The sequence below is a fragment of the Anopheles funestus genome, chromosome 2RL (genome assembly GCF_943734845.2).
Source record: "Anopheles funestus chromosome 2RL, idAnoFuneDA-416_04, whole genome shotgun sequence".
Lineage (NCBI taxonomy): Eukaryota > Metazoa > Arthropoda > Insecta > Diptera > Culicidae > Anopheles > Anopheles funestus.
Genome location: NC_064598.1, coordinates 70,293,712 through 70,311,351, shown reverse-complemented (window position 1 = coordinate 70,311,351; position 17,640 = coordinate 70,293,712). Strand labels below are relative to the sequence as shown.

Below are 17,640 nucleotides of genomic sequence, written 5' to 3'. Positions count from 1 at the left end.
TTACAACCACCGCCCCCCCCCCCCCCCTTCTCGCATGACTATGGAACCAGCATTAACTGAGTTGGTGTGTACGTGCCTGGAAGCGTTTGCTATTTATTTCTGCATGCGTAAAACAAGAAATAGCCGCAGTCCGACCAACCACATCGTACAATCGCCGAAGCGTATTAATTTAATCGTGAAGCGCTCCGATTGTGAAAAGGTTTAATCCGGGACACATTACAACCCATTTTCCCGTAGCTGCAAGACTTCTGCCACTAACGCTCACTGAAGGTGATCACTTGCTTTCATTATGTGTAACAGTCTTTTGATCGCGCCAGTGATAAAAACTCTGTTCGATGCTGTTGTTTTGGTGGCCACTAGTGAGAAGTTCTGTCACGTGGTTTCATGCAGTCATCAAAGTGTTTTAGGAACGGCTGGGAACGGTATGTGGCCTTGTACAAAGGGAAATTACTCAATTGACCGACGAACCAAAAGGAGAGTTCTATCGAACCACAGTTACCAATCAACACATCATCGATCGGTCGAATAGTGGAAGGTATACATAGTACCGCCCGTTATCGGCGAGCCCGGAATGTGTGAAGTCTGGTGAGTTCCACAGCTAATGTGTTGTTTCTTCCAATACAAACATTGTTCATTATGTCCCCCCCCCTTTTTTTGTTGCGCTACTACATACACTTTGCTTCACTGGGTTGGAAAAATTTGTCCCTCCAACAGATTGTCGGTCAACGCTAACGAGGTGTTGGATGGTGTGGTTTTTCTCTCTTGTTCCTAGAATAAATCATAATTAACGACCCCGTCTGTTGAAAGGCTTTTTACATAAATTTGTGTTCTTTTTTTTGTATGTGGGCTGTTATTTGTTGCGTGTTAAGACGCTATGAAAGAAAAGCACATCACTGTTGTGTAATGAAATCGAAATATTAAACAGTCGTAATATTAAAATCGTTTTTGAGAGAGAAAAAACGGGAAAAGCTGTACAATTTTTTTATGAACGAAACTTAAATTGAAGTAGTAATTTCCCGGTATTCGACTCGGGGGTGTAGCTCAGATGGTAGAGCGCTCGCTTAGCATGTGAGAGGTACCGGGATCGATACCCGGCATCTCCAAGAAGTTTTTTGTTGTAAATATATGTTTTTTTTTATGTCAGTATTGCTTCCTGTTGCTGCTTGCTTTTGGTCAACAATTTCTTTGCTTATCATCTTGCTGCTTCATATCATATTCCTCATCATCATATTCCTATCGTGCTTCATTATTCACACGCCTACGGCATAATACATAAATTCGTAAACCTGTCGGCCGAACAGTTTCGTGAGCGCTTTCGGTTTTCTTTATGATACCGATTAAGATAACGCACAGCAAAAATTGCTATCATAACTTAATGTACTACAATTACCTCCCACACTATTCACTTTGACCCGACAATTGATCGTTTCACGCTATTTCGCCAAGAAGCGAATGAAGTTCATTATCTTTCGTGATGCAAAACGAAAGCCCCGAAAAAAAATCGTCTACCGGTGTTTTATTGGTCACTTATTTTGTCATTAATCAGTAACGTAATTTGGATAGATTATGGGTGCGGGAATGGGTTTTATGCGTGAAGAAACTGAGTAAAGACAACAGACTTTTTCACACACAAAAAAACCCAAACATTAAGCACACGTTTACACACTTGCAGGTTCACTAACTTTGTCCAAGAAACGAATGTGTTTGGGCAATGAGGCAAATTGGAAAAAAATATGATGAAAACGAGAGAAAAAAACAAAAGAAAATCCTCTACCGAATTCCAACATACGTATAATATGCGCGTTTTCCCTCGCTGGTCGTTTTCACCTCACCACAGGAAGGATAACGAATTTATTAGCCTCGCGTGTCACCATATCGTTAAGCCTGTCAGCGACAACAGCACTCGGGAGAGAAAGAGAAAAAGTATGCAAGAAAAGGATAGGAATAAGCTGGGAAAATGTTACCACACATTGATCGGCAGAAATTTTCTCCTTGCTGTTCTACACACACCCGCCCATCCCACGATGCAGCTGAAACACTTCATTCATCTTTGCCACCATTTTTTTCTACATTGAAAGTCATTTTTTGCTTAGCATTTACGAATAAATTGCACAACCTTATGGTGTGGTTAGGTGCAAGAAGGGGATTGGAGGAGGAAGAGGGCGGATGCAGGGGAAGGTTATGATGCATTGCAATCCATATGTTTTCTCTGCCCGGTAGTCTTTCGCATAATGCCATCTTCCCTATTTTAGGTCATTCAGTTAGAGCGGTTTATTCCTTCGCTATTACAAAACTTCTGGACAGCCCGGAACTGACCAGCCATAAATTTTGCCCTTATTTTAACCCACCCGGTAAGAACCTGGACGGTTATAAGTTTGACCGCCTTCCACACAAATCACCATCTTAACCGATCGATTGCACGGTCGAACGAGCTCTCCAGTAGTAGGCCATTCCTTTCGAATCCTGTGAAAAAAATGTAAAAAAAAACCTGAAACTTGTGGAGCACACACATGCGGTCATGGAAAATATGGAAATTTACCAACAGCGTGTCCTTTTTATTGTTTGCTCCTTTCCCATCATCCTTCGTCCCGTTTCGTTGCATCCATTACAAAATCGATGAATTATGTTGCACCTCCGCTTTGCATCGGTTTTTTGTTGTTGTAGTGGGAGGAAAAATATGAGCAAAAGCGTATGCAAACTCCAAAAGACGTACATCGTTTAGCGAAATACACACAAAAGCTTGGTGGTAAAAATATGGTCGCGTTATGCTTTAGCTGCATTTTTATGCAAACATCACGATTCGCCTCACTTTTAGCTCAATAAGATGCCGCAAAATAGCTTAAATATTTCATACAATTGCTTTTGTGTGGTTTACTGATTAGAGAAGCGTTTAAAATTTAATTGCCACTACCAAATCGGGTATATGAATCTTGAGCATTATGTTTTTATCTTTTTTATTTCTTAAAACTAATGTTCTCCCCCTACATTACTCACTCAACGTAAAAGTATGTTTTGATAAATTGTAGTTCAAGAGTACAGTAACTTCCGGTGTGAATGTTGGGATACGGGCGATAAGAATGGCAAAATGGGGAAACGTTATTTATCGTATCTTTTTCTTTTAGAGTTAGTTGACGCACTGTGAGTCTCTTTTGAGGTTTTCCTAATAGTGTATATCCATGTGGTGTTTCACGCGCCATGCATTCCCTTGGATTCGCTTATCGAAAGGCGGACTGCCCTAAAAAATAATGGTCGGAAGAGCTTGACAGAATATCAAATGACTAAAGCAAGTTATGGCAATTCATCATGATATTGCTTTAAACAAAGTTTGTGTACGAGTCTGTGTGCCAGTCTTTCAAGAATCTTTGTTGTATACACTATTACTTAACATTAGAACTACCGGACCAGTCATTTTGACTGGAACGCTTCATTTTCATCACATTATTTTCTGGGGTTAAATAATCCTAAGGTAGTTGAACTATAAATTATATATCTATATTTTCTATAGTACGATCTTCAATAAACAATAAAATATACTATAACTTTTCGAAATTGTTTAAAAATTAAGCAAGAAGGAAAAACGCTTAAAACGCTTGATAGTTCTAGTGTTAATGAAATATTGTAACAATAAGCCTTGTTTTAAATAACTTAAAAATGCTTGTACAAAAATGTAAATGTGTCAGATTTTTTGATGTAATTTATCCTGTATTACTTATGTTGCAATACATAAACATAAACAAATTAAGGTTACATGTTGATTTCTTGTGATGGCTAAACATAATATTTGAAACATTTCTGTCGTATGTATGTATGTTCCAAAAGAGTTTTATTGATTAATACTAAATTTGTTGAATAAACAAATTTTTGGTTTGTAGATAGATCCTTTAACAAATGCAAATTTATCTCGCTGTAGCAATTTTGATAAGGATTCTTGTTAGCAAAATTAAATAAGCTGCTTAAATATAAAATATGAATGTTTCGGTTCATCCGCCCCAACCGTCTTTCATGAGCGAAGGAAAACGTTATACTTATTTCAATATATTGCGAATAACACCCACGAACATACATGAACTTGATATTTTTGCCGATGGTTAATTGGAATTATTTGCTTTGGCTTATGATGTACATTTTCACTAGCAGATATGTTAGGGGCATCTCAAATCCTGTTCTAAGAAACCAAACAACCTACGACACACATTATTTCTATCTGCTGGGAAAATAGATTCCGTTTTCGTCTTTAGGTTTTCTCTACCATAATTTGTCTTATCCACAGATTAGGATGTTATACATCTTTGGAAAGAAGGCTGGCGTGGCTTAGTCCCACGTGTCCATGCGAGCGATTGAAACAAAGAACACGAAGGAGCGTTTATATGCATTGCGCTTTATGTGTGTATGTGAAAGAAGGCATTCCTTTTTTTTGGTAAGGAATGGTTCCCAGGATAACAGGATCTTTCGTATCAGACACGCATATTATGATTTTGCGTGTGTAAATAATTTATCTCTTGAGAGTTTCTTTGTTTCACAAGAGTTCTTTTTCATACGTCGGAATAAAAGCACTTGGGTGTGGTGTAGTGATTATGATGTAATGGTGTGTAGTATATGTAGATGTTTGGGATAATAATGTTTTTTACTAGTTGAATACATTGTCCAACATAGTGATACCTAACATAAGGAGTAATTAATGTTAAGGATGACTGCAGTAAAGACTTTTGAAAAAGATTGCTTAATTTCGTTAGATGCAATAATGATATGAAAATTGCAAAATAATTATTATCACTTATATTTTGTAGCCAATGGATTTCTTTTCCTTTTATGATATAAATTTGATAAGACTTAGATTTCGCAATAGATCCAAGTAGATTGTTTGAACTAGTTGTCCACTAGCAAAAAAGGACTGAATTTGTATTCTATTCTTATACAAAAACCCAAACATACACTCATACTTCTCCCGTTCCACATTGCACGGAGTTATGGTTTTTTTTAGACGAGTCAAAACTTCCTCGGGCAAAGAACTTCCACCGTACAAGTTGATACGCTGATGTAGACCGTGTAACGTAACGCGGATTCTAAGCAAAAGAACGCAAAAGCAGCATCTCCTCATCATACGCGGACACCCTGCTGTAATTCATGTGCAGAGTAAGGGAAATCGCTAATTAAAACCCCTAAAGTTTTATTTGCTTTATTATTAGTTTTTTTTTTTTCGAGACTTTTCCAACATTTCCCTTGCCCTGTTTGTGTTGTGTTGGGCTGTGGATGAATGTGCTTCAAGCCGAGTAAGTTTATGTTATCATCAACAACGAAACAACCACAATTTGCTCTGACAATCTTTCTCTCCCGGCATCGTGTGCTGGTGTGGTTTGCTTTTGAGCGCCGGTTTTAATATTGCCCCTCCATGTGTATGATGCGAACGGACCGAACCAACGCAACTTTAACGCATTGTGCCCGGCAGAAGGTAGACAGAATGTAAACATATTTACATCGCATGTAGCCACTTGAGGGTATGATTTTGTTGTACTTAGCAAAATTATTACAATTAAAGCAATTGCAATTATGCATTTAAAATGAGATTTAGTTGGTTAACTTTATGTTTCCTGTGCTCGACTGCAATGGTTATATGTTGCATAAAAAGCTAAATGTGTACATGTTAGAAAAAGGATAGATTTGGTCAGAATAGAAATAACAAAACAAAGCTTATTTAGTTAAGTTTGTTTGGGCCATTCCTTTTTTTGTATCTCACTTCGCTATGTTTCAGTAATAGTAGCGGTGGTAGATGTGAATGTTTAGTTCGACACGTAAAGATGAAATAGCGGTGTTAGAGACGGAGAGCATAAGTGCCTTCGTGGCGCAATCGGTTAGCGCGTTCGGCTGTTAACCGAAAGGTTGGTGGTTCGAGTCCACCCGGGGGCGCAGAATTTTTTTATCAACACTAAGCTATTAAAATAAGTTTGTTCTTTTTCGCTTTTTTGATTTTCGATCCGCAATAGGTGAAAATTGTAAGAAAAAAAAATGGATCTTCTTCTGTTAATTTTATTGGGATTTATTATTTTATTTGCTTTGCAGTTTGCTTAATTAATTTCAATATACTGTTTCACATTATAAGTTGTCAACATTCGAATATAGCAAAGATATTTACAAAAGCGTTATAATCATGTTGGCATTTTATTCAACCAAAAAAACAAAACTGGCTTATAACTGGCTTATCGAATTAACAATCATCAATCGTTGGTGTCAGCAATATTTAATTTGAAATAGGTTTTTTAATAATAGCAATAGCACAAACTAGTAATTTTGTGCTCTTTAAAGATTAATAAAACGAAACGTAAAAGTAAATAATTTTTGAAGAAAATACAAAATTCCAAAACAGAATTACCATCAACTTAAATAACGTTTGCAACATGTTTCTCATAAACATTTGTTATATCCAGTTCATTGAGTCAATAGAGCTAAAGCTAGTATTTCCGCTAACAAAATAAATATAGTTATGTAAAATACACCATATTGTTTCTCGTTTTCCTCTAATTACAAACAATAATTGTAAAATCTTTCTATTCAATGCGTCATGCTTCATTTATATTAAGTTGCTATTTAATTACTGTGTATAGTAGTTAAAGAGCGGTGCTCCAAAATGCTTATAAAATTCCTATTAATTCAATTTAATTTCGTTGCATTTTTGGTTTAGAAAGTACATAAAAAAGACGTGGGGAAAATAATTAAAATAGATGATGCATGGTATGCGTTAGTTTGTTGTTTTTTTTAAATAAATAACCTTTTCATCTTCAATTACTACAATATTACAATTAAACTTCGTTTTATCGTTTGTCAATTAAAAGTATTGATAAAATTCTTGTCACAGATGTACAGATTGATTCATCCGAAAGCGGTAGAATGCAATGACAGAACAAATACAAATTACCTCCGAAGATCGTTACGCAAACAGTTTGTTCCCAAGTGTTCGTATATTATGTAGGCGTATGGAAATTTAATGATTAAACTTTCTTCTTTCGGTTTCCAAGGTTTAGCAAAAACATTGTTTTACCAGCGAAGACCGAGACCGACAGAAGACTTGTGAAGCGAGTTTTCTTGCCGATTATTTATTTCCACTTTGACGATGTATGCGGCACCCTGAATGTTAGTTTTTGTTTGATGCTTTCATTTCACGGAAAGAAAATTCAAAACGGTTTTTCACTTGGTGCTACACTTTTCTTTTCTCCCTCTCAATATTGAGGTTTCGTTTCTGGAAGTTGCGTTTGAATTTGTTCGAAAGCTTAAGAAATGATGATGAAGCATACAGACACACTCGCGCTCCGTGTAGTGTTTTGACAGACAGACCGAGCGTAAAACTACACACACACACAGGCCTGGTTCACCGGGGGCGCTTCCCGGTTGGCTCGCACCGGGGCCAAAACATAATCAGTTTTAGCACCATTGGCCCACTGCGAGCGGGTGGAAAGTAATGAACGAATGAAAAATTCGTAATAAGGCAAGGTGTAGGTGCCGGTGGCCCTCGGCCGCGTTTTTCCATGTCAAGGTCTTTGGCAACCAACAATGGCGTGTGTGCGTTTTGAGGTGTGCTTTTTCCGGCGCTTTGATTCACGTTCGATTGTGCCGCAAATAAACGCGTCGAGGTGAAGCTACTGCGGTGTGTGTGTGCTTTATTTTTTCTGTTTTTATTGGGATAAAGTGATTTTTCCTATTCGCCAAAATGTGATAATTGTGTTTATATTCGTCAATGTTATAATAAATACACTTACAATTCTATAAATTTAATTTAATAATATTAGTATTAACAATTTTTGATTTTTTTTAATTGACACTAGAACTACCGCAGCAGTCATTTTGACGGAAACGCCAAAGTTTTAATACATAACTTTTTTTCGACTTATAAATTTCTGTAGTATTGGATGCAAGATTTTAAAATATCTAATAATACTATAGTATTATCTCTAAGAAACATAAAAAAATAGAATAGCTATTCGAAATTGATAATTAACACTAGAATGGCCAAGCGTTTGAAGCGTTTTTAGTACGTGGTTAATTTTTAACAATTTCGAAAAGCTGAAGTATTCAACTATACTTTAGGATTGTTTAACCCCAAAACATAATGTGACGGAAATGATCCACATGCACAAGCATATCAATCTCATTAAACTGTTAATAGTTTGACTATTTTTGAATTGATCTATTATGTTTATTTTGAAGCCTAAGCCTTAAAACTGAGATGTTTAAGCTTTGAATTTTATTTTTTGAGAAAAACTTGCTAAATTGTTCATAATTCATTCCTGAGTAAAATATAAGTGCTTTATCAAGAAAATTGCATAACAAAACTTTGTGTTTACATTTTTGCAGGTATCTAAGATAACAAAAAAAAAGGAAGGTATTTTATTTTCATTTTCCACAAAAGAAAATTTTCATTGCAATCCTTAAATCTCTTCCATACATCATGTCTTGGAAAGAAGAAACGTAACTCGGTAACTTTTGGCACTATGTTTTACGTCCCAAAAAAGTTAAAACTCCCATCCGTAGAAAAGACAACAAAACAATCTCACTCGCAGCAACTTCGCGGTGAAATATTATGATACTGCTGCTTTTCGATGGGGGCCATCATCAGCATCAACTTTTTGTCTCCCATCCGCCATTGTTGGCTGGAAGTTTATTATTATTATTTTTTTGCTTAAACTCACAAACTCCCGGTTCGGAGTGTGCTTAATGTCTTCGTCAGCACAGCTCTCGCGACCGTCAGCGCTTAGTACCCAGCGCCCGGTTGCACTTCATCTAAGTCTCCAGTCTCCAAGGGCAAACATCTTGGGTCCATGTTGGTGGTGTTAATGCCAAAAAAAAGGTACAAAAGAAAAGTTTGTACTCACTGTGCGCGATGTATAAAGAAATGCTCCGACAGCTACTGTATATGTGTACCCACAAACGGTTTGCTTTTGTTTCTTCTGTCTGTCCGATGCCGACACGAAATAGTTTCATTTGTGTTACTTGATTTCATTTGAACCTGTGCTTTATGGTGCAATATTGCATTACCGGAAGGAATGTTGGAATATTTGCAAGAAGCAGCAATCGGTATGGATGGAGAAGGAAATTGTGAAGGAAATCATTAATCAAAACAGCGCAAAATAGAGGACGTGCGTTGCGTGTTCATCGCAAAACTTTCCATGTGATTTTAATCACAGCGAACGATGCAGTTTTATTGTGAAAATAAGAAGTTATTTTTAAGGTCATTTGTAAGGTCAATTGTATAGTGCAATGGTTTGTCATTAACACTAGAAATACTAGAAGTTTATTAACACTAGAAGTACCAAGCGTTTTAGGCGTTTTTCGTTCAAGGTTAATTTTTAAACAATTTCGACAAGTTGGAGCAATTCAACTACCTTAGGATTGTTTAACCCCCAAAAATAATGTGACGAAAATTAAGCGTTCCAGTCAAAATGACTGGTCCGGTAGTTCTACTTTTAAAGCATGGAAAAATAATTGAGTGAAGTAGACATTTTTGTTTGTATCACTTTACACACAATGTTTAAAAAAAGTTTTTAAAAATGCCAAAAACAATTTTGATGATTAGGTGTTATTTTTAGGACATTCTTTTTTTTAACTAAAATAAATTATGCTCAAAGCTGTCTAGCAAGTATTTCTTCGAATATTTATTGCGCAAAATTACGCTAAAAATTTATGATTCGCTTGTCATTTTAGTGTCCTATAAATTGTGTGTTACATTACGATTAAACTTCTTTTGCACCGAAAATTTCTCCTTCCACCTGTCGTATTAATCTTCGTCGTTGCATATTCATATGGTTCTGGATCTTTTTTCATTCTCCCTTCCTTGCATACGTTTGGCATCCGGAAAAAGAAATTTCTTCATGGAATACATATTTCATGTGGCATTCATAAAGCCGTTTCCCGACCATGTTTATTCCATGCCAGCTTAGGCTGGAGATTTTGTGTTTTAAATATCGTACACTTCACCAGTCTCTTGTTTGGTGAAATTTACACTCAACCTCTACATTGTCCTCTATTTGACACACCCTTTGCAAAACAGATGCACTGCAACGGGTGAGAAAGAAAAACTTGCATCGTTTTCCTTCTCCTATCGTCTAGCTTGAATGTGAAATTCAGCTCGTTCGCCTTGTGAATCCATTAATATCATACACTCAAGTATGTATGGTTTTGAATGTTGCAATGTGACAGTCCAAACGAGACAGGCCAAGTTGTAATGTAGAGATTTGTGATGTCAGCGTCTGGTTGGGGTTTAATGCATATAAAATGATGGTCCCAAATTCCAAGATAACGAGGATAAAATAATGAGGATAATCGGTAGAACGATACACAAATCAAGCATATAATTACACAGCTTATATTCACTCATTTATGATTCGTCCCTTAATTTTTTATTTCATTTTTATTTTTCAGGTTACGTAAGAGAATCAAAAAAAGGTATGTATTGCCCAAGGATTTTGCGTGACTAGCTTTTTAAGACGAACCTTCAACATTTTTAATTGAATTTAATTAATTTTAAAAAGCGTCATTACAGGGCCTTCCAAGAATAAACGATTCAGTTATCAAACACTTCAAATTAATCATTTCAAATAATAATTTGGGAATTATAAAGGCGCTACTTCATTGGGTTTTTTAAAGTAAAATATTGTCCAATATATTCCTTCAATGAAACGATACACATCTCCTATTGTGAAGTACTTCGGGGTAAAATGAAATCAATTTGAAATAATTGAAATAATATCCTGCCCTTGTGACGCACTCGAGAGCTTTACTTTGAAGCTAAAGAAAGCGTTCGGTTGTGCAACGAGTAAGCAGATGCTCAAAAGTAGAATAAAAAAATTTGATCGTTGTGGGTGTCAATTGAGTTTATGCTCGTTAGATGCTGCAGTGACTTTGCTGACGTACTCAGTACAAAGTACGAGCTGATGTTACGATCGACTACAATACATATGACACTAATGAGGCAAAAAAGGTTTTTAAAATTAAATTGCTTTCCACGATGGATGCACGCTTAACGCTCTTTAGATTGTGATTTAAAAATGGTAGCTTTTGTTCGCTTGCTTTGCAGCAGAAAGTGCAAAAAGTGAGCAAACGACGTGGTGTGGTGTCCTGAGGGTATATGACACTGGTGTGCGTATCGATGAAATAATTTTATTCAAATTTTCCACACCCTCCCGACTGTTGTTATTGAGGGCAGAAAAAGGGAGGAGGGTTTGCTGTTGTATGAATATTTAAATTGCTTTTTTCAGTGTCCTGTTGTCTATGAAACCTTTCGATCTGATGTGTATCCTCTGCCCCGAAATGGCAGAAGATGGATCTTTTCTTTTCGCTATCGATCGTTGCTCGAAGGCAAAACGGGATGGGATCTCGTTTGACTGCGGTGAGCAGAAAACACAGATGAGGGTATGCTTTCGGTTTTTGGGGCTTTTCGTATTTATGTTCCTTGGGATTCCTTTGGTTGATGTTGATTTTTGTGTACTGTTTTTCCTAGGCTTACTTGAAACCTTTTAGGGCACTCGGGCAATCCTTGATAAATATCCCATGGTAATGTTTTTACCCCGGCCTAGGGAGTCTTCGTCATGTTATTTTTACCAAAGAAAAATCGGTTCAACCTGTTGCTACATTTGGCGTTCCAATCGTACTTTTATCTTATACTACATAAAAAAATGTTTTGTTTTTCTTGGAAGCTTTTTTCTCGGTAAAAAAATATCCATAATACATAGCTCAAAATAACTAATTTTCTACTCAGTTGTCTATATTCATTCAACAACTATGGGAATGTTTGTGTTTTGCTATTGAAGCAAGAAAACTTAAATGAGAAATGTTACTCAAAGACAAACAAAACAATAAGTTAAATGTCTCCCATAGTTGTCGACCGCCAGAATCTCACAACAACGAACACTTGTTGTCGTTGCGGGCTGAGGCAGGCGATAGTAGAAGATAAAAGATATAAAAAAAACATTGTTTATCTTGGTCAGAACTAGGTTTCTGTGTGGTTAAGGTTTGCTATCCTTGAACTATGTGGAGCATAACAAAAGCTGTCGGCGATACAATGTTCATACAACAATGTGTCCTTGTCGTGTTTCATGTAAAACAAAACAACCCTAAACACAAAAAAAGCAGAATTACTGTATGTTGCTGCAGTATCTTAAAACTGTTTTGCAGTTATCTTAATTGCTTAAAAAACAGTTTTTTTTAAATATTAAATGAATACAAAACACAATAAGAAGTAAATAAATATAAACGAATAAATATGTTCGATGAACTTGATAGTTTTATATTAACAATTTAATATTATTCATGACCGATTTTCGTGATAAATTTGATGTGCTTGTATCCTCTATGATAGTCAAGTGGAATCAATTACTGAAGGTACTATGCACATTTTGAATAGTAAGTAAATATGATTTTATCGTTCAATTCTTGGAAATTTAATACCCTTAATTGCACAACTTGTTAATACTTGTTATATTCAGTAGGACGGACTACCCTATTGTAACATTTCATGCTTAATTTCCTAAAGTGTTTTCCTAAAAAGAATGCTGGCAAACATAACACCTAGTGATGGGAAATTCGGAGCGGAATTGTGTATCCATTTCGACTCTGGAGTAGTGATGGGTAATCCGAAGTGCAATCGTGGATCCACTCCGACTCCGCGTATGAACTCCGACAAAAAACCAAAATTGACTCCGACGGTCGAGTCCGGGTGAGTCCGGTCGAGTCCGGGTGAGTCCAGGCTAGTCCGGTCGAGTCCGAATAGGTCCGGAGCCGGACTAGCCATGGGCACCTACTGGAGTAGGAATATTGCGACTCCGGATAAAATGGAGTTTTTCCCATGACTAATAGCAACTTGCATGTGGAGAACAGTGAAGAGGTTAGATAAAACTTTAGCACTTTAAAATCCGTCATCATCGACCATGCCGCTAGCGATCGTGCCGGCCTTCTAAAACGTTGCACGTTCGGTTCACAGCATTAACTTGAAACAACAACGACGCACTTTGTTAACTACTGCAGTTCTGTTATCAAAGATTCCATTTCAGGGCCGCAAACAATATGCAGGGCTCGCACCGTAATGCACTCTTCCTAATTCCCCTGAAGACAGCAGCGTTGCATCGCTTGACCGGCTATGGGAAGAACCTGTGCACGAACCGTTTCACGGCGATGATAAGGGAATACGAATGGCCAAGCGGCTTTCCGAGCCGGCTAGAGAACAATTATTCTAATGCTCACGCTAATGACATTCGTTCGTGTGCGCGTGTGAGGGCGTCTTGTGCACAATTTCAGCACAAAGCAAAAGTACAGTTTGCAGTAACGGCCGTAGCGCAACTTATTGCGTTTAGTAATTAAATTCACTTACGAACCGTGACCTTTTCCGTGGCCCAATGGCAGCAATACTTTCCATGTGGATACACTTTGCTAGCGGCACCAAGGTGAAGACATTGAGTTGAAAATTTCATCAAAATTGCACTTGACCAGTATGACACTGAAAACCCTGATCGGTGTATTTTGATGTAAATGTAAAGCGCGTAATTTTGAAACATTTCGATCTGAAAGACATTATGGTTTTATGTCACACAACTGGACTTTATTCATATCCAGTACGCAGAAATCTCACATGGGGCAGCTAACGCTAAAATAAAATAGAATCAACAAAAGTCAAGACAACAAAATGTTTTGTAGAGTTGAAAAAGCTCGAACGATGGAAAACAATATCAGAAACCGCACAATTGCAATGTTTTTGATGTATTATGCAAGGAGATGTTATACCTCTGTTCTTGGTGGAAATAGGTGTGTTGTGGCGAATACTTTAATCCTTCTACAGCTCAACATGTTACGAGAGAGTTTAAGTTTCTACAGTTTGCCTAGCCGATCGATAGAAACCTGACAGTGGAACATGTTAATCCTTCCTGGTTTATATATATTTGTTTTCTAGTTTTGCACAATAAACTGCTACGACTATACCTACTGAATTTGTGGCAAATAATATATAGTATCTGATATTATTATTAATAAAATTTGAGTAATTCAAACGAATTTCCCTATTATTCGCTTTATTTACATCCTTCGAGTTATAGAATTTTTAATCATAAACGCTATTTTGCAACTGTCTGTGTTTATTCTAGTATGATATAATAAATAAACCGTCTCGAAAAACATTTTAAAACATTATTGTTTTTTCTCTCATTTCTGGCACTGTATAGTATGAAAGTCAGGGAAGAAAAAACTACAGCATAATTGTGTCGTCTAGTTTTCAACACGAACCAGAGGCAATAAATGATACAGAGAAAAGTTTAACACTTGCAAGCCAACGAGACAGAGAGCACTGGGCGAAGTGTGTGAATTTTTAAATTCGTATAATTTCATTAAAAACTTTTTCTTACCTTCCGGTGGGACAAGCTATCTATCTCTCCATGCACTCTTGGACCGGAGATACAGTTGCATGCCTTCGCTTCCGCGCGTGTAACATCCGCGCGGCAGACTTTGTACGACGAGTCGTTGGATTTTGTGCTGCCTGTTTTGGGGATTAGTACCAACAGAGAAAAAAAAGGTTAAAAAACAGGAAAACTCTTTAAACTATGTTGCCATTGCTCCATATGTTGTGCAACATTTTCCTGCGATGAGAATGCATTATGTGGAGGGGAGTAACCAAAAACCAAGTCCTGGTATCCAGTGGCTGATAACCTAGGTTAGTTGCAGTTTGGAAAACAATTTCCCGAATAAATAGTTTCGGTGATTACGGTTGTTTGTTTTACGTTTCGCTAGCTCGCTTGCTTGGTCATGGTATGGTCTACCTTCATCATTTTTGGGGTTATCTGTGAAGAACCCCGGTGTGCAATCTGCTAAAGTGGGTCGATGAGAAATGTGTCAAGGAAATGTTTACATCCCGTTGCTCATTCTAATGAAAGGAAATTGTAAAAGGTCACAGGGTGAGAAGGTCCAACACCTGGTAGTATACAACACGTGCACGATTTCGCACACAAGATGCACACCGCCCTGTTATGTGACACACTGACCCTGATATTTGCTGTCCGGTTCCGTGTTGGAAACCGTTTTTTTTCGTTCTGCTGCGTTCCCTTCCGTGTCCCGCGCAGTCCATTTGAAAAGTAAAATGCATACAGATGATAAGAACCAGTTCAACAATGGAAAAGTCATCAACACTGTGGAAGGTGCACTGTGGAAATGCATCATCTTCTTGCAGTTTGTTGCAACGATTGCACTTTGGTCGTGATGTGATGCGCGGTGTACACCATTCGGAAAAAGAAACCAAAACAAAGCGCAAGCATCATGTTACGCAAGATGGCGCAGCTAAAGTGTAGCAAAGGGGCAAAGGCAGGGACATTAAAATGAACCAGGAATAATGTTCGCGCTCGATGGACCTGTATTGTCGAAGTTGTGAATGGAAAAGCTATCTACCGGGCGCAAGGTAGAGCGAAAATGCACTCAAGAAAAAAGCGCAATTACACTTTTGCACGACATTACAGAACTTTACTTGGGCGACCAGCAACAACACTCTGTGGGCTCTATCGGTGGACTCTGCTCTATTCAGTGAAATGGGAAAATGAATTACTCTGTAATGGTAGGTGTGTGATCCTATGGGAACGATGTTGGCGCAACTTGTCACTGATGCAGTAAAGCTGTTATGAGATACATTGCACGAGAACAAGGTGTATTATTTTGATTCAGCTTCTTTCCTTTGCTGTGAGTTTCATTCTACACATTTTTTAAACTGGTGAGGATAGGGAAAGAAAACAGCAAATGAGTGAAATGTTCGACTGAATGGCATTCTTCAGGAGAATGCATTGCTGTACATGTGCTCTTACGTTGTTTTGTACTCGTCTTTTGCTCCCTGATGTATGTTTTATACTTGATCAATTTTAATATTTGTTTTTTTTATAGTTTTGATTCCATTAACGTTCAGTAATAATAAGTCTTCACTTGACTCCTAAAATATACTAAATTTTTTTGAATATTAAATGTTGAATGTCCTCTATATATTATTAATATGAAAAACATTTTTAAATATTTAATATACAACCTTTTTGTTCTAAATAAGTATTCAATTATTATTTATTTTAAAAACATTTGTCAGCAACATACAAACCCACCTGGTTGTAGCATTATTTTAAATACTTTGCAAATTTATAATAGCAAAATATAAAAATTCATAAGAATAAATAAATATTGAAACCCAGTTTTTTTTCTTCGTTTGTTGCTCGTTAAATCCGATTATGTATCTTAACCGTGGGAGCCTATAAGCTGTTGCATCTTGTTTACGCTATTGGCATGTTCTGAGGCAATGAAAAAGAAGCAAAAACTTTGCACGCTACATGGCCACACGGTGTCTGGCGCTACGAGATGAACGTTGGCCATGAAGATGCCAAAGTGGGATGTTGTGCAATCGTTTTGTGATCGTTGTTAAACGAAAACTCACATCTCGATGCGTGTGCAATACGCACACACGTCTGCCGGTGTAAGGTTAAGATGGAGCACGCTTCTTTAATATCGTTAGAAACGGCACCGAAGAGTGAGGTGCTTCATTTGCGAGTGTGAAAATTGTGAAACAATTTTCATTGGAACTATCGCTTATGATTATCAAGCTCATTGTTCATTTCTATAATCAAGGTAATTATACCTATAATTGTTAATAGCAATTTTGATTGCCTTAAGAATCATGATTAGCGTGTGATTTTCTTCTTTTATGGTTAAATATCGTTTCAAACTTACAAAATCATATTGCACACATAACGTATACATTAAAAAATGAACTAAATTTGATTTGCGATGAAAAACAAAACTAATAAAGATAATTGAATGATACAAACCTTGCTTGAATCTTACGTATAATAATATTTTTATACAAATTAGTTTCTATCCTGTCGATTTGCCTACGCTGGCTGGCCAGAACGTTAGCAAATTCCACCTAAAACAAAAATGTTTGCATTTATTTCAGCATTTTTGTGGTTTTGATGTTCAGCTGATAGAAAGTTGTAGGATTTAATCCTCCTGTTTGAAGTACTTCCCGCAATGTCCGTTTGACGCATTTAAGTGCCATTGGGAGGATTGACGATCTTTGCTATCATGTTGTCCTAAACAAATTTTTCACTAAAACCTTGCTAGTTGCTCCTTCAGGCAATCGTCTAGTCCTCACTGGTCTCGACTGACACTTCCACATAACAAGTGGACAGTCTATTTTGTACAGGTATTTTTTCACTGTTTGGCTGATTGCTTCAACCTCTAGGAGGAACGAAGAGAACAATTTGTTATCGATCGCCATTTTTAAATTTTACTGCACTTTTCGATAATGTCTGACTGTTGTTGGGCGGCCAGAACAAGAATACTGTTCAATTCTATGGTTTTTCTACAAATACCATCTATCTTCAAATGTAGGTAAATATACAAAAAAAGAAGAAAATAGACTGTATCACGCGGGCACGAAGCGTCACAACATTTAAAACTGTTTCACTCCGCAGTGACGCCTGTCTTTATAACGAGGATTCGAAAGAAGTTGCCTAATAGTTTGCGCAGTGGTTGTTACAAACAATCTGATAACATCGTCTTCTGTTGTTTGTGAACAATGCAATAGCTACAAAAGAAGATAAAATACTGAATGTATCACTAGGTGGCGGGTACTTGTATGAAAAATTG

At 37.0% G+C, this 17,640-nt stretch overlaps 1 protein-coding gene and 2 non-coding genes across 10 annotated transcripts in view; all 3 read left to right on the top strand.

Moving 5' to 3' along the window:
• LOC125763785 (disintegrin and metalloproteinase domain-containing protein 10 homolog) overlaps nucleotides 1-17,640 on the top strand; it is a 59,304-nt gene that overhangs the window by 24,382 nt on the left and 17,282 nt on the right. For 7 of the 8 annotated variants that reach the window (XR_007418396.1, XM_049427296.1, XM_049427295.1 and 4 more), the window contains one exon: nucleotides 10,408-10,431. The exons of the other annotated variant lie outside the window; for it this stretch is intronic. Coding sequence is in view for 6 of the 7 variants with exons in the window: in XM_049427296.1 (XP_049283253.1) it covers nucleotides 10,408-10,431 (24 nt within the window). In the remaining variant the exon portion in view is untranslated. The remainder of the gene's footprint in view (nucleotides 1-10,407; nucleotides 10,432-17,640) is intronic. 8 annotated transcript variants of the gene reach the window in all.
• On the top strand, nucleotides 1,031-1,103 carry Trnaa-agc (transfer RNA alanine (anticodon AGC)). The gene has a single exon. It is a non-coding gene; the product is annotated as a tRNA-Ala (tRNA).
• Trnan-guu (transfer RNA asparagine (anticodon GUU)) lies at nucleotides 5,831-5,904 on the top strand. The gene has a single exon. It is a non-coding gene; the product is annotated as a tRNA-Asn (tRNA).